Source organism: Pseudochaenichthys georgianus, chromosome 12, assembly GCF_902827115.2.
Source record: "Pseudochaenichthys georgianus chromosome 12, fPseGeo1.2, whole genome shotgun sequence".
NCBI classification, from domain to species: Eukaryota; Metazoa; Chordata; class Actinopteri; order Perciformes; family Channichthyidae; genus Pseudochaenichthys; species Pseudochaenichthys georgianus.
The window spans coordinates 11,830,972-11,855,666 of record NC_047514.1 but is presented as its reverse complement, the minus strand read 5'-3'; the positions used below and the strand labels follow the sequence as shown (position 1 = coordinate 11,855,666).

Genomic DNA, 24,695 nt, shown 5'->3' with positions numbered 1-24,695 from the left:
GAAATATGGCTGTAACATAACAAAATGTGGAAAAAGTGAAGGATATGAATACTTTCCGGATGCACTGTATCTGTTTGATACAACCATGTTTGTCTTTTATATAGTGTTCTACATTCGCACAAAAGGAGCAAAGAAAGCATCTGCAGCAATAGATAAAATCATACTCTAAGGTACGTTTATTTATGTGGCACATTTTCAGACAGAGGCCATTCTCCTCCGACATGTTCTGCAGAAATTGGCCCATCTAAAAAATCTCAACCATAACCAACTCTACGTAGACTTGAACTTAAAAATAAAAAATCTGCAATTTTTAGAACTCACGATAAGGAAACATTTGTACATTAAATTAAGGATTAAGGACATTCGAGTTTAATTTATGTATTTTTAAGTGTTTAATGGATTGTTTTGTACTAACCTTTGTATGTGAGATCTAAAGGCCTGAAGACATCCTGAAAGGTTTTTATAGTATCATGCATCCATTGATTTAAGTGAGAATAATGATGACCTGATTAAGGTGTGTGCAACTGCTTTAGTAACACATAGAAGTCATTCCAACTCTTGCAATCACAATTGCATAAGAGCATTGTGGATCCATGAAACCTCTCACATTGCTCCACAGAGGAGCTGCCCTTTATGATCTGTCAGTCTCCTGCACTCTTTTGAATACTGATAACAATGGCTTGGAGAAATACATATTCAACAGCAGAAACAACTCACAGTCTATTGTTCTCTTGCCATATGATGTGGGGCTCAGAGCACTGCAGCGCCTGAACTTCATGCTCCCTCTGTCCTTGGCTGGGGATGAGAACCATTTTTGACGTTTGTGTGTGAGAGCTTATACCAACATGACCGTTTACATAACACTAGGCAATTACCAAATAGATACGCAATGGTCCAACAAAAGGATGAGATGAAAGGCAAAGGTTCCTATGTGGATGGCACCAGTGTCCCTCCCTCCCCTCTGTGATGATGATGATATCACCACCCCCCACCCTCTCATTGCATTTTCAGATCAATGAGGGAGGGAGAAAGAGAGAAATAGAGAGAGAGAGAGAGAGAGAGAGAGAGAGAGGTCTGTGTATTTTCAGCCACACGCTGACAGCTGTGCAGCTACCCCACGTACGTGCTCATATCCTGAGAAACACAGAGAGAGCAAGTCTGACATTCCTCCCTTTTCTGCATCATTTCCTCTGCAGACGCGTGCGAGACATACGTTCTCCAGGATTTCCAACTTTGTTTTCCTTCTTTTTGTTGCTGCGGTTTTTATACTGTTTTGGTTGTCGCATTCCTTCCGTGTCTTTGGAATGAACGGGTTTCCTGCCTGCGTCGTTTCCATGTCAGCATGGGAACTGCCGTATCCAAAAGGAAGAATTTAAGAAACGATGCGATTTCTTCTGTGGCAGCAAAAGTTAGGTGAGTGACACCCGGAGCTCTCCGCATTTGAACACGTTACATGGAAGCTTCAGTGAGACTTGGCAGGTATTTAAGCTTTCAGGTGCCACCCAACCGAAGTTACCCATGTGTGACAGTTCAATTTCCACTGCGCTTCCCGGGTACAGCTAGCCCTTCTTTGTAATGCGCAGAGGTTCTTTGCGCTTTTCTCACGTCTGTCCCGTCTAGCCCCGGAGCGTGCATCTGAGAAAACGTGTGCAATACAAATACATCCCTCTAAACTAAATTTGTGATGATTAAATAAAGCCAATTTAAGAAAAGGCTTCCCTTTAATCCTACAAAACTGTTTTATCTGGATTAAATAATGCTGGAAGAGGATATTTGCCCCTGGCGCGTCGGAGCTATTACCGATGTTGTGAATGAAGCTTCATTGTGTAATGAAAGTCATGCAGAGGCAAAGCGAGGGCTGCTGTGACTCACAGTAACCCTGATGCAATTTCTCGCCTAAAATAGACTTTCCTCTGCTTTGAAAATAAATAGCCTGCCATCCTTTTGATAATGGTGTTTTAAAGACAAACGGCTTTCTGTCTGGCCGCATCGACCCGAGCGCAGCGTAGCGAGGGGGCTTGCTGCTGCCTTCACGGCCCGGCGGGCAAATGATACGACCGCCAATTAATCAATCACTGAATCGATCAGATCGTTTGCAGTGATCCCCTATCGTGGTCAGTTATTGTACCGGTCACTGAGGGGCAGCTCTGGTAAGCGGCTGGTAATTAATTCAGCCTGGAAATAATATGGGACTCAGACTGTTTGGCACGAGTCCAGCCCGTTAAAAGCTGTTAACGACTCACTCGTTCAGGGCTGTATGGATTTTTGTATTATTAAATGGTTGAGTCTGCATCCAGTTGTTCTAGCACAATCTCCATCATGTGCTGGCTGCATGGCTGAGCTGAAGCTGCAGTTTGCCTAAAAAAGCACGTGTGGCTGTTCATGTGTCCACAAGTGCAGACAGCGAGCTGAGATCTTGACTGAGATCAGAATACAAATGTAGTTGTCCTGCGTCTCGGCGGTGGCCTCGCTGCAGGCCTCGCTGTGTGACTTTAATTCGATCAATGAATGACCTTGACTTGTGCAGACTCCGACGTCCACAGATGTGGGCTGATGTGCCATTACATCATTCTCTCAGTGTGTCTTCCTTAACATTGCACAGCCCCTATACGTGAGCCGTGTTTGAGTGCATTGCAGTGTGTGTGTGTGTGTGTGTGTGTGTGTGTGTGTGTGTGTGTGTGTGTGTGTGTGTGTGTGTGTGTGTGTGTGTGTGTGTGTGTGTGTGTGTGTGTGTGTGTGTGTGTGTGGGGACAGGAGACATTTCATATTGAGGATGATCCCTTTCAATCGCTAACATACACACTCAAATACATTATTGGGTTATCTATACAACCCCTCTGTCGTTCACACACAAAGTTGAATTATTTCTGAGTTTATTGGCAGATTGAGCCTTGCCTCCCGTAGATGGGGAATGCAGCTGAACCACATCCAAAATGCATCAGCCTTTCCCCTGCAAGCAACCTCCTGAATGAGGAAGCAAGCATTCAGAAGTGTTTTCTCTGCATCTCTCCACCACACACAAACATAGCAAGGCATGTGCACACACATCTCTCTCATTTCATCAACACATGCTCACTTCCTTTCCCCATTCTATCTGAAGGGCGGGCTGGACTCCAGCAGATTTTAAGTGTTAGACCTCAACGTCAGATCTGTGGACTTTTTTTTGTACCCCCAATACAGCCATTTATGTTGCAATTATGTTTAAATCAAAGGATTTTACCTCAAAGACACCATTTATTTTTCTATTCCATTTTGAAGGATGAGGTTCATTTCCATACTTTCTGTACATTTTGTGCTCATCGTGTGCAGAATAAACTTTGGATGAAGCAGCTGAGAGCACAACAGTGTCCTATAGTGAAACATCTGGAGACAGCTGGATTACTGTATCTGCTTAGTAATTGTTGTCGATTCTGTTTTCGTCAAGAGCCATAGAGCTTGTTTTATAATCAGGATGTTAAAGGTCAGTTTACAGCTATTCGGTTGGAACTGGTGAGGGGAATAGACCTTTATGTCTGTGAAATGACTTATTTCAGGATGGTCGGTTAATATGAGCCTCTGTGTACCGTCAGTCTCCCGTATAGCTTTTCTTCCCCTGCAGGCTGGGAACTGTGAAAATAGGTAGGTAAGGCTAGGTGCACATGCATGCATCAATGGTGAGACATGCAGGGTGGGAATTGACATGGGTGTCACGTACAAAGAAGGCTTTCCCTCTTGCCTCTCTCTTACTTACACACACACCTGCATACATACTCTATGCCAGGTCGAGCTTTAATGATTAGTCAGCTATAGTCAATCACGCAGGAAAAAGAAAATCAAGAAATGTAATTTAAATTAATTTTGTATGCAGAAATAAATTAAAGAAACTGTCCTATGTCTGTTTTATATCATCATCATCATCATCATCATCATCATCATCATCATCATCATCATCATCATCATCATCATCATCATCATCATCATCATCATCATCATCATCATCATCTATGAAATGTTGTCTTTGGGTTCTGGATTTGGGAACATATTCATTTAAACCATCAGCTAAAATGGGATGGACATTTTTCAATATTTTCTGACACTTAATAGACCAAATGATTAATGGATTAATTATGAAGATAATCATAGTTGCAGCCTTACTGCCAGTGCAACCTCCTGATGATGCTGTGTGTCTTTCTTTTCTTAACTTCTCATTTACATACTGTACAAACAAAGACACGCCAACACGTTCCTGTGCATCAGAATCCTTAAGGAAACTGACAGCAGGCATATGTGTATAGAAGTCTGAGTCATCATCCTTTGCCAACACATCCACACATCACTTCAATAACCACTACTCCTTTTGCTCATGGGGATCCTCCACTGACTTCATAAACTTAATGTTTTCAAAACCATAAGCACAAAATGCATAGCTTTAACCTTTTGTGATATATAGTTAGCACCTAGCTAACACTATGACCTATCTTTTTTCTTTAACCAATTCTAACCTTATTGTAAACCCAAGCTCTAATCCCTAAAGAAATGTCCTCACTCTGGAGGTATAGGACTAAAACACACACCCACAAACAGCACATTCATCTACACAGAACATAAACTCATTTATCATTCAACAGCTTTTGTAATCTGTTTCTCTTGCATAAAGCTAAGTCGGTGAGAAGCTCATGAAACATTTAATGAACGAGCTGACCTGTTTATGAAGGTCATGGCATGGACTGAGTTAGTCACACTCCAGTTGTGTGTGCAATGAACCAGTGCACTGCACTCTGTGAAGAAGGTAAACGTGTTTATTTAAGATTCTATGAATAAGTAATATTCACTGTTTGTTGTTCTGACTGGAGACCTATTGTTGCAAATAAAAGCTGTTTTACTCCAATTCCAAACATAGCGTGATATACTAACTATATACATATACTATAACTAACTCAAATATGGTCTCAATATGAGTGGAACTGGCATAAAAAGCAACTGATTTTGATATGAGAGACCAAGGTTTGCATCATGATTTTCTTCCTTAAATGAAACCATGAAATTCTAATCACCGAAACATAACAACAACATAACAAGAACTCACCACTTGCCGGTGGCGCGATAGGCAAAGTCAGATAATCAGGACACTCAATAGGATTTACCCTCTAAGAAGCATTGATATCCGTTCCAAATACCATGGCAATCTGCCCCATTGTTGTCTGGACATGGCAGTAAAACAATCGAAAATGTCAACATGCTGTTGGCACCAAAGTTAAATCTGCGAATCACCAAAGTCAGTAGGCGACATCCTCTTGGGACTGTTAATGGATGCACCAAATATCCTTGTAATCCATCCAATGGTTGTTGAGAGACTTAAGTGTGGACTAAAATGGTGGACAGACCTGACATTGCAAACCCTTGAGCGTTATTGCACGTCCAGAAGGTCCTGCTGAAAGGTGTGCCGGATCATAAACCGCTCATAAGAGGAGTCATTTAGGAAAGCGCTTACAGATGAGCCATTTTCTCATTGAGGTATGAGGATTGGTTAGAAATCACACAGTAGGGATTGGCTGCATTCATAGACAGGCAATACAAACAAAGTGCTCAAGAGCCACTAGCTTCTCGTTGTGTTCGTCTGTCATCTCCTGCATGTTTATGGATTGCTGGTTATGAAACAGGTCACACTCTCCCCTCCAGCATCTCATGAGAAGTGCGAGCGACTGACAGAGAGGGGGCGGGGGGGGGAGAGAGACGGGATGACATCACCTCCAATTTGAATACCAGAATTCTGCGATATTGAGTGCAAAAGCAAATGCTTTGATCTTCCTATCAGACGGAGAGGAAAGGCTGGGCTGTGGTCCGGATGAAGGGCGTCGGACAACAGCGTTCACAGAGCTGTGGGGGTGTGAGGGATGACCTAAAAGATGAAAGGATTGTTTGAGGGATGGAAATTAAATATTGTGTCTTATTAGTTTAATTAGTTTATTCATTGCAGTCGACAGGTGGTACTCTTTGTTTTGTAGACCTGTTCACGGGGGTCGAGGGTTGTTGCCTAATTGTTTTTTGGAAATAACAAGCTCAACAAAAGGGAGACCGTGTTTCTTCTTAAATTCTGAGAATATGGTCATTCTTTGCTAGAATCTTGCCCTCATGTGTGTCTTATTTTCTTAAATGTTTTATGTGATGGAAATGAGCTCAAAGCTAAATCTGGCACAGTTACGCTTGACACATTTTAATGTGTTAAGTGTTCATTATTGTGCATTGTCCCTGCCAAATAATTGATTAAATATAAATATTATCTGGTTAGCTTTTTAACTTTTTAAAATACTGTATTTTAGATTTTTGGTAATATGGACAAGTGCTGGTCTTTGCAATTAATAGACTGAGGCAGAAGTTATTAAAGCAATTTGGAAGAATGGTCTGTCTGCTGCCATCTACATTTGTTTTATCTTCATTTATTCTTTATACAAAAAATGACCATCCAAACAGAAAGGTTTGTTTAAAGAAATGTCCCTTTTATAAGCACTTTCATATAGTGTGGGTACACCTTACCAAGCCTAGTTTGAAAATAAAGACCTTATGCATTGGTAAACAACTTCAGAAAAGCGATGAGGTCATTTTAGAGAGAAGAAGTAATGTTTCATTTGCAGGGTTGAACTGAATCATGCACAATTTTTGTGTATGTTGACATTCTTCAGTTAATAATTTGTACATAATTTGTGATATTGGGCTATATAAATAAACATTGATTGATTGATTGATTGATTGATTGATTGATTGATTGATTGATTGATTGATTGATTGAATATGTTACTCTTTTAAGAAGTGCTCTCTTTTTTTACAATAAAACATCGATAAGGTAAATATGTTCAGACTTCTGCAGGGAAACATAAAAGTGCTTGGTGTTAGTGAGTGTATAAATCAGCGCTGAACAGTACGTGGTGTGCCACTAGTGTACTGACATTTCAATCAGCCCCCCCCCCCGGTCCTCAGCACACGCAACAAGCCTCTCAACAGGTTCTTATCACCCGCTGTGCAATTCTTGTTGCTTGTGTGTGTGTGTGTGTGTGTGTGTGTGTGTGTGTGTGTGTGTGTGTGTGTGTGTGTTTCGATTTCGTGGGGGGATTCGATTACGGAGCATTACGAGTGAGGAATCTCTTTGCTTGGCAGCCCATTGTTTACAGTGAAGAGACGCCCGGGGAGACATCCGCTCTGGTGATATTCACACCAGTGGGAATACTGCCACGGGGAGTGATTGCCTGTTTTCAGCCTCCAGCCGCTTGTGGCTGCGGCCACACGAGGACGAATTCGGTCGTTTGCGTTACTGTTTAGTGTCATATAGACTGTTCGGCCACACGAGGACGACCGAATATGGCACTAAACGACTGAGGAAACGATAACGGGTCCCAAGGTGGATAGAAAGGCATACGCAACTCTCTGGGGGGTCAAACGGCTCCGTGTGTACGCCCTATCCGAACATTTTCAGATCACTGATAGTGATTGCGCAATAGCCCCGCCTCTCCCCACCTCTTCTGCTCACCTCCGCTTACCCCGCGCCATTGCTGAAGTGTTTCGCCACCAACAACAACAATGGCGGATCGCAGAGTTGCTATCGTGCTCCGGACGCTATTGACCATGCTACAGTTGTTTGTGCAACATACAGCAATAATGATGAGGCAATAGCCCCGCCTCTCCCCACCTCTGCTGCTCACCCCCACGTCAAAGTAAACTGCACCCTGAATTCAGATTATTTATCTTTCTCTCGATATGGACCTAAACGCGAGTGAAGTCTAATCTGACAGGACGGAGACACGCAGCTCTGCTCACCTGCAGCTCCTCCCGCTGCAGCAAAACACACACTTCAAGTCAGATCATCACCCTTAGCTATTTTAATTACCTCTCAAACTCCCTAAACTAGTTATAAATATGTTTATTTTTACTGTCAGCCGGGTCACTCATTACTGGATCAGCTGCTGCATGAGACAGACACTGACGCTGTCCGAAGAGAGGGAGGAAAAAGAGAGGCTCCGTGTATTTTATCATTATATTATATAGAGTCGTTATTCATTTGTTTTAAAGCTCAATAAATAACAAAGAAGACCTTTGACCGACACTTTTATAATTTTGTCCGGAAGATTTAAACTTTAATACACATTGACTGGCGAAAAACGCTGCTCGGTTCCCTCGGCCCCCACCGCGGAGAATAAACAGAAGGGCAACCATGACAACCATGCTTCTTCGCTGCTTTTGTGGAGGAAGTTACAGCGCCACGTACAGGCTCCTGCATATGTACTGCAGCTTCTCCAGCGGTTGGAGCTAAACGGAGCGGTCTCGTGTGGACAGACACTATCCGGATAACTATTGCGTGTGGACGGAAGCTTGTTTGTGATTGCGTTTGCGTTAATCCTATGCGTTTCACCGTTTTCGTCCTCGTGTGACCGCAGCCTAAAGATATGGTCACAGCGTAAAACGGCATGAGAATCGACAGGGAAAAGGCATGAGATGATTAGATTGGAGTCAATATTGGAATAAATCCTGTACAACATTATAGAACGTGCCACTATAAGCACCTGTATGTCAGTTCGTTAATCTTGGACAAACAGCGTCCTCAGGATGACTTTAGCAGCCATTTGGTAGTCAAATAGTACAGTGGAAATGTAAAGATGCATACAGTAAAAGCACTGCATTCTTACCCAATGGTATAAAAAGGGTTAAGATATTTTTATATAACTAAATTATCTTAATGAAACTATGGTATATTTTACATTACTTTATCTAAAATGTGCACTTACATTTTGTCTCCACTTGGAAGACAAAGTGCCGTGATTTTTACTTGGAAAATTATTTTTCATGTATTCAAATGTGGGTGGGCATTTTTATGCCTTTGCACCTTTTGCAGCAAAGCTACCCAGGGCATAGGTCTGAGGGATGATTACTAACATTGTAGGCGTAAAACACGCTTAAAAACAGGACAGTTGGAGAAAGATGGCAAAGAAAAAGAGAATAGAATAACACTGGATAAGTAATGAGGAATGTTTCACCATATGCATTAGGAAGCAAGCACACACCTGGCTGAAGCTAAAGGGTATGTTTACAGTTTTGTAATGTTCCCATCTGTCAAGTAAATGATGCATTGTTCTGTCTAGATCCATTAAGAGAGATGCTGAGGTGTACCTTTTCTCTATCTTGTCTATGCAACTGCAAAGTGGTTAGTGGAGTTTGTGGCAGAAAAGTGTTTAAGGAGGAGTAGAGTGTGTGTAATTGTGTCTGACTCATTCAGCCCTTGAAATGCTAGGTACACTCCAGTATGTGCTGAACTGTAGACCCAGACAAGAGGAGAAATATGCTCATATTCACTCTGACTCAGCAGGAGCTTCAGGTTGCACCCACAAGGAGTTTCTAAGGCTGCGGCCCCACGAGGACGAATTCGGTCGTTTGCGTTACTGTTTAGTGTCATATAGACCGTTCGGCCACACGAGGACGACCGAATATGGCACTAAACGACTGAGGAAACGACAACGGGTCCCAAGGTGGATAGAAATGCATACGCCACTCTCTGGGGGGTCAAACAGCTCCGTGTGTGCGCCCTATACGGACATTTTCAGATCACTGATAGTGATTGCGCAATAGCCCCGCCTCTCCCCACCTCTTCTGCTCACCTCCGCTTACCCCGCGCCAGTGCTGAAGTGTTTCGCCACCAACAACAACAACAATGGCGGATCGCAGAGTTGCTATCGTGCTCCGGACGCTATTGACCATGCTACAGTTGTTTGTGCAACATCTACAGCAATAATGATGAGGCAATAGCCCCGCCTCTCCCCACCTCTGCTGCTCACCCCCACGTCAAAGTAAACTGCACCCTGAATTCAGATTATTTATATTTCTCTCGCGAGTGAAGTCTAATCTGACAGGACGGAGACACGCAGCTCTGCTCACCTGCAGCTCCTCCCTCTGCAGCAAAACACACACTTCAAGTCAGATCATCACCCTTAGCTATTTTAATTACCTCTCAAACTCCCTAAACTAGTTATAAATATGTTTATTTTTACAGTCGGCCGGGTCACTGATTACTGGATGAGCTGCTGCATGAGACAGACACTGGCGCTGTCCGAAGAGAGGGAGGAAAAAGAGAGGCTCCGTGTATTTTATCATTATATTATATAGAGTCGTTATTCATTTGTTTTAAAGCTCAATAAATAACAAAGAAGACCTTTGACCGGCACTTTTATAATTTTGTCCGGAAGATTTCAACTTTAATACACGCTGACTGGCGAAAAACTCTGCCCGGTTCCCTCGGCCCCCACCGCGGAGAATAAACAGAAGGGCAACCATGACAACCATGCTTCTTCGCTGCTTTTGTGGAGGAAGTTACAGCGCCACGTAGAGGCTCCTGCATGTACTGCAGCTTCTCCAGCGGTTGGAGCTAAACGGAGCGGTCTCGTGTGGGCAGACACTATCCGGATAATTATTGCATGTGGACAGAAGCCGTTTGCGATTGCGTTTGCGTTAATCCTATGCGTTTAGCCGTTTTCGTCCTCGTGGGGCCGCAGCCTAAAGCAGACTTTCAGTAACTCTTGGAGAGGAGCTCTGTCCAAGAATGTGGCATCATTGTTGCTTTGCATTGTGGCTTGAGAATACCTTCTAGGAAAGACGAGAGCATCTGTCAGATCAGCAAATGACCAAACGGCATGTGTGTGCATTAAAGATACATAAGCTTGCTGGGAAGTCAGTTGAAATTATCTTATGAGAATCAAAGTTCACACACGAAAGAGGTCAAGACTTTAAAGGTCACCTGTTATGCATAATCCACTTTTCCATGTCTTTTATACATAAACATGTGTCTCCTCTGTAAAGAGATTCTGAAAGTTTCAGGAACAAAGACCCTCTCTCTTTTTGTCCTGATCCATTTATATAAAAACCTGTCTGAAAATGAGCTGATCAGATTTTGGCCACTTTATGATGTCATAACGTTTTTGTGGCTTGTGTAACCATTAGCCAATCACCAACCAAGGTAACCCCCCCCCCCTGTGTGATGTTTTTCCAACTTGGTCTAAGTCAGGCATCCTCAAAGTCCGGACTCCGGTCCGGGTCCGGACTCCGGTCCGGGTCCGGACCGAACCACAACTGTCTCTGGACTCTGAGCAAATTATACTTTTCATATGTATTATCTGTATTATCTGTGAGACATCGCCACAACACAACGAGTCAAAATTCTCCGCTATGTCCACTGCAAACAGCGCTCTGCATGTCCTACTGTTCCACTGTCTGTGTGTGTCTGTCAACGCATTGGTCCAATCACATTCAGCATCCCGTCAGCGTTTCCCCCCCCCCCCACCAACAGTCTACGAATCAGAGGCACAGTAGGGCGGGTCTTCGCGGAATGCCGGTGGGAAAAATGCGTGTATCGTCTCTTTCAACATGTCTGAGTCAGAGCGAGAGTTTAAAAAAAAAAGTCAGAGCGAGAGTTAACAGCTCATCTAGTTGCATCTGTACTGTAGCTAGTAGCCTATAGTTTCACCTACCGGGGTGGCATGGGGTGGAAACTGTCACCCTAAAAATAGGCCTTGCCACCCCATCTGCCACCCCAGTTGGCAGCTTTGTTTTGAAAGAAAAGTTGTGGCTCATCGGACATTTATGAGAGAAAGTCTCCAATGTCCGAGTGCAAGTGAATGCAGCACAAGATGCACGTCTTGTAACCCCTCCCCCGGCCCTGGCGCGAGCGTGGAAATATGATTGGCAGCGATTTCATTTCAACGGGACGGTGAAAAACGAGAAGCATTCGGACCCAAGCACTGAAGGAATGAGGTATTTGCGGCTGTACTCAGCATTGAATCAAAACGCACTAAAGCTTTGATCTTAATAAGTTTGTGAGGCGTTTTGCTGAACAAGATGGCAATCACCGCATTCAGCTGTAATAGACTTGATGCTCTGCTCACGGATGAGCATACAAAACTGTTAAGATGACCTTACGTGTGTAAATATATTTTTTTCTTTGTGGGGGTCTGCCCCCAAAAAACAGTTTTAAGTCCTGAGGAAGTCAAATAAGACGGTGTGTAAAACTACACTGACCAGCCAAAAAAAAGTAACCACTTGATTTAACTAGGCCAGTAGGTAAGGACTTTCCACTGAATAATAACTGAAGTATAAAAGAATGCATGACTGAAGTGATGGAGACCATGTTTGAAGGCAAACAAAAAGAGAAAATAACAGGTCAAATCAAGCAAATCCCCCTCTCAGATTCCACAGCAACCAGAACATACTGGCTGGTGATTTGATTAATCAGCTTTGTGATGGAATAAAAAATGCACAGTGCATTTCCTTAGCTGTGGATGAGTCCACTGACACCACTGGCAATGCTCAGTTGCTGGTGTTTGTGAGTTTTTATGATGAGGCAAAGGGGGAGTTTGTTGAAGATGTGTTGGGCCTGACGAACCTCAGTGGACACACAAGGGGGCAAGACATTTATAAAGCAATAATGTGAATGCTGAATGAAAGAGGGTGCAGCTGCCTTTATTCATAACTGTGCAGCTCTTACACTGCAACTCTGAAGGATCAAGCACGGACACAATAACAATGAAAACTGCTGCATAGATTATTTTTGTTTTTGCAACCTCGTGTTAAGAATCTTGTTGCAATTGTTTAAAGGTTTAAATGACCGTAATGAACGGACCTTTGTCTTATTGAAAAAAATGTTTTGGACCTTTAAGATTTGAGTACCCCTGGTCTAAGTCATTTCAGAGGGTAATAACACACACAAGGTATTTTGTCATTTCATTTGGGGACTTGAGAGTGGGAGAGTGGTTTCCAAGAACTCTGTTGTGATGGTCGCTGTGACAGCCGAGTTGGCAGCTTAAAAGCATTGCAGAAAGCTTTCAGAATATCTAACTTTCATTCATGTAAGAAAAACAACAAAGCAACCATTGACGAAATGGATTATACATAAAACTGCACTCACGTGTATAGGCAGTATGGGTATCTGTACAAATGTGAATACGTTTTAACATAGGGATTCTGTTTTCAAACAACTAAATACAACAGAGTAAATGTCTGATGGCCGACAGACTCATAACAAAAAACACAAAACACTGTTGGTTGCCAATTCCCATTTTCCAATAAGCTCATGAACATACCACCATGGAACGGTTTTGAAAACATTACAGCTATACGATTTAGAAATCTCTGCAAGATAATGTTCATCATGTACTAAAATACATGGAAACATGAAGATATGTATGGTTGGGCGACACTCTGGGCAACAATCTATTTGACCTTTAAGGTTAACTGTACAACCAGTCTCCTCCATCACTGTCAGAATATCTCCATTCAGCCTCACTCACTCCCATTTGACACATGTATCATACAAATGACCGCAGATGTACCAAACAGGCCCGTAGAGACCCGTTAGGAGGCCAAATGACAAAGGATTTTAGGGTTGAGTTGATCTGTCCTGAGGAGATGGTCTTGCTTCTCGCTTGTCCTGACTGTGCTCTCTGTCTGCCTCTGCTTTCTCTAGTTTACTCCCCCTTTCATTTTTAATATGCCCCCATTTTTCACCACACACACACCTCTTCCTCTCTGCTGTAATCCCGTCTCTCCTCAGAAACTCCCCTCTCTAACTCGTGTCTCTCCACAAACCCCTGTCACATGTCTGAGAGCATGCAGGACGAATTCCATATCTGCCTGCCAGGCTTTCTTCCTCTTGTCCTCCTTCATTTTTCACATGTGCACAAGGTATCCGTCCCCTGCCGCCTACTGCACCTGTGTCCCTGATGTGATCGCATGTCATTTTTGGAGTGGGTGCGAACAGTGATATAAGACAGCAGGGAGAGAGGGTTTATTTAATGGATTGATCGAGAGTGATTTTTCTATATCCCTTTCTGACTCAGTTTCCTCTCATGTATAATGGATGATGCGAGTCTCTTGCACCATTGTTTTCGGATTCTAATCAGAGTGGCCAGCCTGTTGAATAATGAAACAGGAGGGCAAAATAAGAATGTCTCTTCTTCAGGTGAACACCTGCTGATTAGAACGTAGAAAACATGTTTCACGACGGCCCTTAACGGGACTGGTTGCTTGTCAGATCACAAGACAAAGACACAAATATTTTGTCTCTTTCATTGTTTCTGTTCTTTCTTCTTTTTTGCCTTTGAATACTGAGACTGACTCACACACACACACACACAGTAACTTTAAGATGACATCTTAGACTGCGTTCTGAGGTCGTCATGGCGACATCACACATTGGTTTTCGAGACTATGGATTTGAAGCCTCGACTTTGGTTTTTGGTCTTCGTGATCTAGTCTTTTTAGAGCCATAAGTGGCCATGTTTGGACGAGAGGGTGAAGCAGGAGACAAGCAAGTGAGTCATGTATTATAAGCAGCTAATGCTAGCACTAGTTGGCCAGCTTGGTTAGCAAGGTGCAGGCGTAAATCACTTTAACTGTGATGCTAATTATCCATCCATCCATCCATCCATCTTCTCCCGCTTATCCGTGGTCGGGTCGCGGGGGTAGCAGTTCCAGCAGAGAGCCCCAAACTTTCTTTTCCCTGGCGACATCAACCAGCTCTGACTGGGGGATCCCAAGGCGCTCCCAGGCCAGCGAAGAGATATAATCCCTCCACCTGGTCCTAGGTCTACCCCTTGGTCTCTTCCCAGCTGGACATGCCTGGAACACCTCCCTAGGGAGGCGCCCAGGTGGCATCCTAACTAGGTGCCCGAACCACCTCAATTATGCCTAGCAAAAACATGCTTATTTGTAATATACTTTATTTGTTGCCCATAAAGTTGGAATAATTTTGTTTTCAGACACATTCCACTTTTTACTCCTATTTAATGTTCACTGTGATGTGTTTGGAAGAGATTGATCAATAAAGTTTTGAGAAGATATACACTTTATCAAGAACAAATCACATTGTCACAATCATTTCATGAGAAGATGTACAAATATTGTATTCCAACTTTATAGGCAACAGTGTATAACTAATGCATTCCCTGCTTTAATGTGCATTTTACAATAATTATAGGATTATAATTTACTGAATGAACATAGTGATGTATTAAAGAAAACTTGATATGAGCACTTAAGACCACAAACTACTTAAAATATTACTACTACAATGAAAAAAGTGATAAGTAAGGTCCTTTTCTTATAGACTTCTATACAATCTGTTATCCTTTTGCAACCAGGTTGCCATACATCAAGGATTTTAGAGTATGAGGAAAGATTTTGCATCATAGCAATGTTTTTTCCGTGCCCCTGCTCTTACTGTGTGTGCACCTGCTGTGTTGGACAGGCTTGAATAATTGACAGAGCTGCCAGGAGGGAGGCATTCACCCAGTGTTTGCCCTTCATGCAGGACCCTCTCCTGCACAGTCACTTCCAACACTAAGCTGAATAAGAAAACAGGCTACTCTCCTGCAAGTGCTGGAGGACGTCAATGTTCCCCTTTGATAATTGGACTGTATCTGTGGACACATCAGTTTATTTTTCAGGATCACATCGATATAAACTTAATAAATGCTGCATCTTAACCAAGTTTGCTAAAAGGAAAAGAATATGCTGACTCACAACTGATCAGTCTTCCTGAAGTTATAGATTATTAGTGACCTGTTCAAAGTCAGTTTGCATACAGTGCTATAGGAGTTACCTGATATTTATATCATACACTATTAGAGGTTCTCACATTTTCTCATTTCCTTTCATCCCTCCAATAATTCCTAATAATAGTCATGACTCGTTATTCCTAATAGATATTGCTGCGGTTCATATCCTCTCAGTTCCACATTGACATTGAAAACACATATTGGGAGTAATTCGTCTCTCTTTTGCCCCGTCTCCTTTGGCTAATTTCCCTCTCCTGTCACACAGAGGAACATTAGGAGGTCAGTGTCATTCAATTGCAAGACCCGGGGCTATTTCATTAAAAGCTGAAGCCCTCTATGATATTGGATTTTTGCTCAATGTGGCTGAATGGACGTCTGTAGCGTATTATTGTCTGTCTATTTCTGTGTGTGAGTAAAAGAGACACTAAGAGAAGAAGGAGCACATTATGAGATTCAGTACGGTGGTCACTGAACTCACAGCTTCTATTTTCAGCACGTATCCAAGCAATCTTCTTCAATTGTTGTCAAGGTTAAGCGTTTAAGTTGACATGAACATACAGTATTTGCGGTACAAACACAAATACCATTTATGAACCAAGAAAAAACACCTATGGTCTGCCTGCTGTAATTACATCCACTAACTGACGCAAACTGAGGTCACACTGAGAAAGGAAGTTGAACAATTCTTCACTTGATCTCATTCACGTTCTCTCTTTCAGTCTGTGGCTGCCTGAAGTGTGGAGATAAAACAGCTGCATCTCTAATCTGTGGGTGGCAAAAGCCTACAAAGAAGGCAATTAGGTTTATCATTTACAATTCCCTTGCCCTTTTCTCCTCTCTACCCTCCCATTTCCTCTTCTTTCAACTCACCCCTCCTTTCCAACCATGAATTAATGTCTTTATGTGTGTCGTGTGTGTGTGTGTGTGTGTGTGTGTGTGTGTGTGTGTGTGTGTGTGTGTGTGTGTGTGTGTGTGTGTGTCCACAGAGCAGCCCGAGCATTTGGAGAGTACCTGTCCCACACACACCCTGAAAACCGAAACGGATCAGGTCAGCGTTTCAGCCATCCTGCCATTTGTCCATCCCTCTATGCTGCTCTGCCTATTCCTTTGTGCTCTCCTACCTCACCCTCTGCTGAAATGCCAAGCTGCAATCATCACTGCAAAAGCTGATAACCGAAGAAAGATGATATTTAGAGTAATTATTCTTCTCTAACACTCATGTTCGTCTTTTTTTTTTTATCGCCATTCTAGCTCATCTACTGTGTGAAACCTTGGTGGGTCCCGACCCGGAGTCGCCGAGTGACAAGATTGGCCCGAACAACAACAATCATCTCCATCCCTGCTCCAACACCACCAAGGGCTGTGAGGACAACCGGGATCCCGGCCAGGTGAAACCCACGTTGGGCTTACACCAGCCACCTCCACCATCCATCACCATCTCTACCAAAGCATCAAAGCTCTCCCTTGAGCGCAGCTTCTCAGCGGAGGAGGACCAACAGAAGAGTGTTGAGTGCACCCTGCAGCCTGCCCGCGTCTACACCATCACCACTCAGCGCGGTATGCTGATGAGCAGCGGCCGGGGCAGCAAGGAGAGCCTAGAACTGGACGTCCTGAAGGAGAAGTCGGGGAGTGGCGGGGTGGCCTCCAGAAGTGGCCTGATCCAGGGTTCCCCTTCCTCCACCACATCGTCTCCAACCCAGCACCACCATGCCAGCAGCAGCCGTGGCAACAACCACCATCACAGAAACCATCACGACCCTCACCACGGAAACCACCACCACCACGGCCTCTCCGGCACCACCTCCAGCAGTGGGGGGGCGAGTGGAAGCAGCAGTAGCAACCAGCAGCAGCAGTCTTCTGCGGTCACTGGATCCCACTCCCATCATGGATCGCACCACCACGGCCACCACCATCACCTGTCTCAACCCCCGCTGCAGAGCTCTGTCAGCGCCCACAACATCCGCGGCTGGGGGGAGGGGGGAAAGGGGGAGGCGGAGTGCAGCGGGCTAGCATGCGAGTCTTGCAGCGGGGCCCCCTCACGGAGCCAGGGGTCTCTGGACCTGGAGAGCGCGTCCCGAGAGGCAGGCAAGCAGCACCGACGCCTAGAGCGGATGTGGAGTGTGGACCGGATGACTGGGCTGGAGAGAGGTGAGAGGGCGGAGGACACAGAGGAGAGGAGAGGCGCTGAATTCCAAACCAGGGCGGGAGGGGGTAAGGGTATGTTTTTAGACCCCATTGGTGGGTTTGCTGGGGTTTGGTATTGGACCAGAGAGGAAATAGCATTTCTTTAATTTGCCTGATTGCAACTTTAGTAAAAAGAAAATAAGGATCCAATAAACTTCCTTTCCCATTAGTCTAGTATTTGTTAATTATATTTGTTTGCAAGTGATATTTATAGCCTTTTCAAAGTTTCAGAACCACTTCTTTTGAAATAAGCAGAAAATCACAGTCTACACTTGAGTAAGCAATAAGTAAGCAATAACTAGAACACTTAGAAGATGTTTTTTTCATTTGAACTTTGAGAAAACAGTTGAAAGTAAGTTCCTATTGCATTCAAATCTATTTCTTCTCAGCTCTGGTGGGGATTGAGGGTTTGTTGTTGGATGTGACGTGGTGGTCTGTTGATCTGACTCTTCGTCTCCCCGTCTCTCCCCTCTGCTGTCTCCTTCTGTGTGTCTCCCTCTCTCCATTTGTGGAGTGGTGGACTGTGAAGTGCTGGTGCTGTCGCTGGTTTTGTGCATCCATATATCAAATATATTGATTACAACGTTAGCCAATATGGCACATAGATATTTCATGTTTTGTACTTAACTCATGATTTAATATTTGTCCCTCGAATTGCAGAGGACACTAACTGGTTCCCAAAGGAAAACATGTTCAGCTTTCAAACTGCCACGACAACCATGCAGGCGTGAGTGTCCAACCTTCAAGCACACGCATCAATCTCACATGTACACAAATACACACGATCACACTTATGTTGTTTGAAAGGTCGGACTGGTGTGTTTGCATGTTTCAGACCAGTAACTCCAAACTGCAAACTTTACATAAACCGCACACCATTATCCAAAGCATGTATAGGTTTTTAGATTGAGTTCTTCCCTTCCAGGCTGCCATTGATTTTCATTTCAGTAAGCTATAAAAACAGCTTGCAGACCCTTAAAGCGTGCTCCAGGAAAAACAATCCATCACAGTGAATGTTTAGTTAATTTTAGCTGAATAATGAATCCATGGTTTGTTTTAAAGGCTCATCAAGATGATTTGACATCTGAGATTCCACAATTCATTATCACTTCCAAACCGCTGGATGTTTTAGATTTCATATTTCAACACTTTTGTCAATAAAGAATTAAGTATACGTTTATCTTGAGCAAGTTATAAGACCACAAGTCTGCAGCCATGTTAGTGTACTGTATGTAAACATAGCTGTGGAGCTTCTTACCAGGATCTCACATGGTTAAAATGACATTGCTAACATGTGGCTGTTTAGCAAGCTTGTTTAGCATGTTCACCATCTTAGTTTAGTTTCTTAGCATGCTAACATATGCTATACACAGTCGTTTTTCCAGGTATTAAGTAATGCATAGGAGTATTGGAAGAGCTGATGGTGTCGCCAATTGAAAATGTACAGTAACACCAACATTATTATAGTTTAGTCTGAACCCAAGTGGTGGACCACCAACCGACCAAGTAGGGCATCGAAATCCCCAAAGGCATGTTGCTAGCACGGCTTCAATAAGTACTTTATTGGCAGTAATGTAACGTAAGCAGTTTTTTAGTTCATGTGCAAAAACATAGGCAGACATTATATTAAAAAGTGAGTTTTTTAAAGCAAATGAAAAAATAAAAGGCAGATGTGTGTGAGTGAGAATGAGTGTTAGTCTGTACAAAACAACTTGAACACAAAGGCAGACTCAATATAAAATAGGTCGTTCATTTTGCCTTTTAAATAAGCTTATACCCGCAGCAAGGTCAACTTTAACACACACTTACTGTCTCATTATGCCTCACAGTTTTTCCATCGCTGTTTTCGGCCTCATTAATCACCGATGCCTGAAATGTTGTTTTGTTCTCCCTCTCCTCTCTTCCTGCGTGCTAATTAACAATGGGACAACCAAACAGGATATCGTGAGTATATTTCCCATGCATGCTTGCTTTTATCACTTACATGTAGCTCGCTTACTTCTTGTACTTAACTGCTGTTCCTTAACTTCGATGTCTACCATGTAACCTTCATCCCTGGGCTGGGTGACTGAAAACAAAGTGACCATTACAGGGTAGAACCAGGGAGTGGGTGGACCTTTTTTTGAGGTACTGAAAAATTAGATTTTCGAGAAGCATCAATCATCTCCTGATATAGAGTTATGGATTGTGAGGTAGAAGCCAAGTCAGCGAATTTATTTTAATTGTAATTACTCTTTCTTGCCAGAAGGGGGAAATGTAGTTTTCAAGTCCAGAGTAATCCACTGAGGTCGAGTTATTCTGCCATTCTCAAGTCAGGAAAATGTCCGTCTGTGTGTTGGCTGACCACAACCTGTCAGCTCACATCTACCCAGCAGTTATGTCGGTTCAACACGCACACCCGTCCTCACTTAGCACACATCGATAGATAAGAGTTTGGCCATATTAGATTTGTGTGGCACTCCTGTTAGTGCTCTAATCCCTCTCCACCGCCATCTCCAATTATCACAGAATCTGTGCTGGCGGACTTTAGGCGTTTTTGGAACTGACTGTGGTAATTGGCTCGAGACAGATTTGTTAGGAACAAGTATTTATAGTGCCAACATGTGATCCCAAGTGCCTTCTGGTAAAACTATATGAGTTATAATTTGTTGCGTTTTATTTCTGGTCCGGTTCCTGTTCACACTGACAAGATGGAGGAGTAAACTAAAATTGACAAAAACTGACAGATGACTTTGTTTGACTTTGACAGTGTTGTTGATGGCCATGATGCATTCATTTAGATCACTGTCACACTTTTTAATGGACTTAATGAACTGACAAAGTAAAAATACTCAGACACAGCGTTAAACAGCTCCTTAACTGTTCATCAGGCAAATACCTACTCTAACGTGCAAAGTGTGTACATTGATAACAATATGAATTCATAAATTCAGTAGGTTATATAAATGGGCAATATAGATCAATTATTCGATCGCTTCCTTATTACATTTTTGAATCACCGGATGGATTTATAAGAAGTTAAGTAGTTTTGAAACCATTCTAAAATCCCATATCTGCTCTAAAAAAAAAATCTATTTTTTTTTTTATTTCACACTAAGAACAAGTAGTTAGAGGAACAAGTTAGGCATGAGAGGTTAGTATTGGTGATCAGAGAAAAAGGTTAAGCCATCAGATAAATGACAAGAGGAATAGTGTAGTTTTCCATGAATAAACTAAGGCTAGTTCTTCACATTTCATACTGCACAACCCCTGCTGCAAACACATCTCACCTTACTAAACCTAACTAACCGAGCTGCTTTCAAATGCTTTCAAATTCTTTGTATATTGACCAAGCTATCCTGCTGCTGCTGGCTCAAAGTACATTTTGAGGATTTATTCAAAATGTGAAGATTTGCAGCGAGGGATTGAACCACTGACCTTCTGATTGGTGGATATCCACTCCTCCTGAGCTACTACGAAGAACAGACAGAGTGTAGCTCATTTGAAGTAAGCTGTAACAAGCCATCCTGTTGCCTTTTGTACCAGTGGCACCATTTATTTACCCCTGTTTGAGTAAGGTTCGCTTAAAACTACAAAATCCTATATTTTTTTCAAGAAGTATGCCATTGTATACGACTGGGTTTGCAGTTGAGAGCAGCAGACTGGCAGGGGAGTCAGAAAGTATTGACAGGGTGACTAATGCATTCTTGGTTTTGGTCTTTTTATAGGATTTGTTGCCTGTTAAGAAAATAAGAACAATGGCAGCCTTGACCTTTTAAAGAACATTTTGTTCTTTGGTGGAATTTACAAGCTACTTTCCACTACAGAGTCGGTCAATTAAATGTAGCATGGTCAGAGATGCTCTATCTCTAGCTCTCTTTCTGCCATGGAAACATTTTAATCAGCTTCACAGGATCGTTGGGTTACATCTGAACAACAATAAGTGTGATTATTAAGACATAATCACACATCAACAGTGATGCATTTCACACCATGTTTGTACTTTGACACATAAGGTGGTGTCACTTTCTGCACTTTTTTCTATTAAAAAAGTTTTGATATGAAAGGACACAAGACTTACATAACAACATAACTGTCGTGAATATGAAGTATTAACTTCACAGCAATGGAGAATGTGCACTATTTTCGAGTTGAGCTGTTACTTAAGCCCAAAGGCCTTCAGTGGCAGAATTACACTCAAGATTACTCTAAACTGCGTGAGAATACACAACAAGTATCCATGTCTGATTCTGCAAAAGTAGTAGGAATCCTACAATTCAGAAACAAAACATACATCTCATAATGAGGTCACCAGACCAGCGCCTCAGATGGATTATACCACATGTATACTGGCACATTTGTTGCAGGGGTGAATAGAAAATAAAATTTGAACAGTGATGTGATTTGACTGTCTGGTCTTCAGCTAGCTGCTGCCTACCAACAACAGCTTCCCGTTTGCAGCCAAATAAACCCTGCCGCTAAAAGCCCTGGCACCAGCCCCCCACCCCCCGCTCTGTCCTACCCCTCGCTACGCCAGCATTCTCGTTCTCTCATCCCTTTAATACTGTGCCACGTCCCGGCAGGGCTTTCCGGGGATTTGTGCAGAGAAAAAGGAGAGAGAGGGAGCAGGATTCTGCAGAAGTCATCCAGAGGTACGAAGCGGCCCCTGCCAGGGTGTGCTTTGCTGTTGGCTTGTTTCTGGCTATAGCTCCGTTGTCGCTTATTTACAGCTGCCTCTAATCTGACTAAACCAAAGATTCACTACGTGGTATTTGAAGGTGAGGACGTCAGCTTTAAAAAGGATCCACTGGGTGCCCACATTTCTAGGCTGGAATTGTACTGCCACCCCTGAATTTGTGGTCTCCGAAAAAAGTGGTACATTCTGTTTGAATGATTTGAAAAAACTCTGGCAAACCTTCTCATAGTGTGAATGCTACTCAGCCACACCTAGATTAATTGTATTGGTGGTAAGACTTTTGTATGACATTAGAGTCATTCGTTCATTATACTTCAGAATTCAAAACCTACAATACAAGTTTGAATGAGACCGCAGCATTCTACCGTAACATGCATTTACCAGCCTTACAGAAATGGGTGAATGAGAATCACTCCAAAGTTGTTTTTTTTAAATGTGGAGTGAGATTCTGTAACACTTGCAGGAGTAGTGTCATCAGCAACAAGTTCAGAAACCGCCCCACCCAGATGCTCCGTCACACGGAGACAGATGGCGAATGTGAGACCGCGCATCTCAATTCCTTTAACATCTCACAGTGTGATCCATCTGCAGTGTCAGTTCACTGACATTGGTGTTTTTTCATCAAAAGGTGTGATTTGAAAATGGGGTAAAAGCATAACAGAAAAGTTGCATAAAATACCACGGGAAAAATAGTCCGCCATCCAACAGAAACCATTACTTAAATTTGCATTATCCAATAATGCCACATTCAACCACGGCAGTAAAATTGTAAAATAGTATGTTTAAGTATTTCCTTTTTGTCTTTTGTTTTTTGAGTATTTGACCAGTAAAAGCAGATCAAACAGGAAGCCATCTTAAACTGAATAAAGGGAAACTTATGAGCTCTGACATTTCTGTGTTGTATTCCTGATTCGGTGAAGCACTTTTTTCTTCAGCCCTATTTCCCTTTAACAAAAAACCCTTAATATGACTGTAAGCTTCCTTTTTATTATATTATATTCTTTTCATATGATGTACAGCCGAAGGGTAACAATGGAAGCATTTCCGTATTTCAATCTGGTTGGCAAAGTTTAGAAAAAGCTTTAAAACACTAGTGTGGATGAAAAAATCCTTTGACATGTGAAAGTGTTTTTAAATCTTCCTGCATTAGTTTAGTAAAGATGTGCCCTAAAGCCACAAAGCAGAGCAGAAATGATTACTCTCATCCAGCAGGCAGTGCCTCTGTCAAGATCCTCATCCCCACATCGACGACCATTTGAACCATAGCTATAACAACATCAATGCACAAAGGAAAGAGCCATTTCAGTATTGCTCTAATTCAGCCCGTGTACTCTGAGTGCTTTTTTTCACAATGGGAGAGTAGATTATACCGGGTGTCTTTGATGTGAGGGATTCACTTTCTTTTTCATCTTGCATTACCATCTCTACACAATTAAATCAGTTCTTTTCCCAGAATGTTCTGAAGTCTGACATTACTGAGTACACATTTCAGGCACTTTAGCGAGTCTATACTTCTAATGCACTATCACATAGGAGGGTAGGAGAATTATATCAGTAATCATACACATATGCTGTTAACATCTTAAAATGGCACTATAACATACTGGAATACCAAAACATGTCAACGTATCAATTTATAGTTAGTGTGGTTCGAATCCCAAATTAATATTGTTCCATCCATATACTTATAGGAGTTGAATACTGTACTCATATTACACAATGTACTGAACTTATACATGTGGGTGCATTATGGTGAAAAGCTACCCAGCATTATTATTATTCATGCATTAATGATCATAATCCAATAATATACCGCATATGGAGTATATTTTTGACAATTTGATCAAACCTTAGGCAAATACTATCAAAGAAACCAGATAACTGGGAGAAAGCTCTGTTTTTATTAAGAGAAAGACACATACAGGAAGGTAGAAAAGGAGGGGAAATAACGTGAGAAATAATGCAGGTGTGATCATCATTCTTGCTCAAATAAAGATACGGAGAAGGTGGAACAGGAGTCGGCAGAAGAGTCAAATTGAAGCAAAATCTGAAAATGTAGGCAAAAATGTGGATGGGAAAGGAGTTATGGAGAGTTATAGAGCATCAAAGGAAGAGCTGAAGACGAGGGTGGCAGCACCTGTCAGAATGTCTTTAGTTAGAAATGGAGGAGGCCACGGTTTCTCTCACATTTCCTCTCGTTCAGTCTAAATCTCATTATCCGTGTCCACACCTCTCATTGTGGGCAGCTGAGGTTTAAGCACAGGAGAGTG

At 42.6% G+C, this 24,695-nt stretch overlaps 1 protein-coding gene across 1 annotated transcript in view; it reads left to right on the top strand.

The window, feature by feature from the left end:
- The first annotated feature begins 1,109 nt into the window (after positions 1-1,109).
- Positions 1,110-24,695, top strand: part of nsmfa (NMDA receptor synaptonuclear signaling and neuronal migration factor a) — a 49,641-nt gene continuing 26,055 nt past the window's right edge. The window contains 5 exon segments of the mRNA XM_071204981.1: positions 1,110-1,413; positions 16,553-16,614; positions 16,818-17,714; positions 18,411-18,483; positions 22,313-22,381. Coding sequence (XP_071061082.1) covers positions 1,343-1,413; positions 16,553-16,614; positions 16,818-17,714; positions 18,411-18,483; positions 22,313-22,381 — 1,172 coding nt within the window. The 5' untranslated portion in view covers positions 1,110-1,342.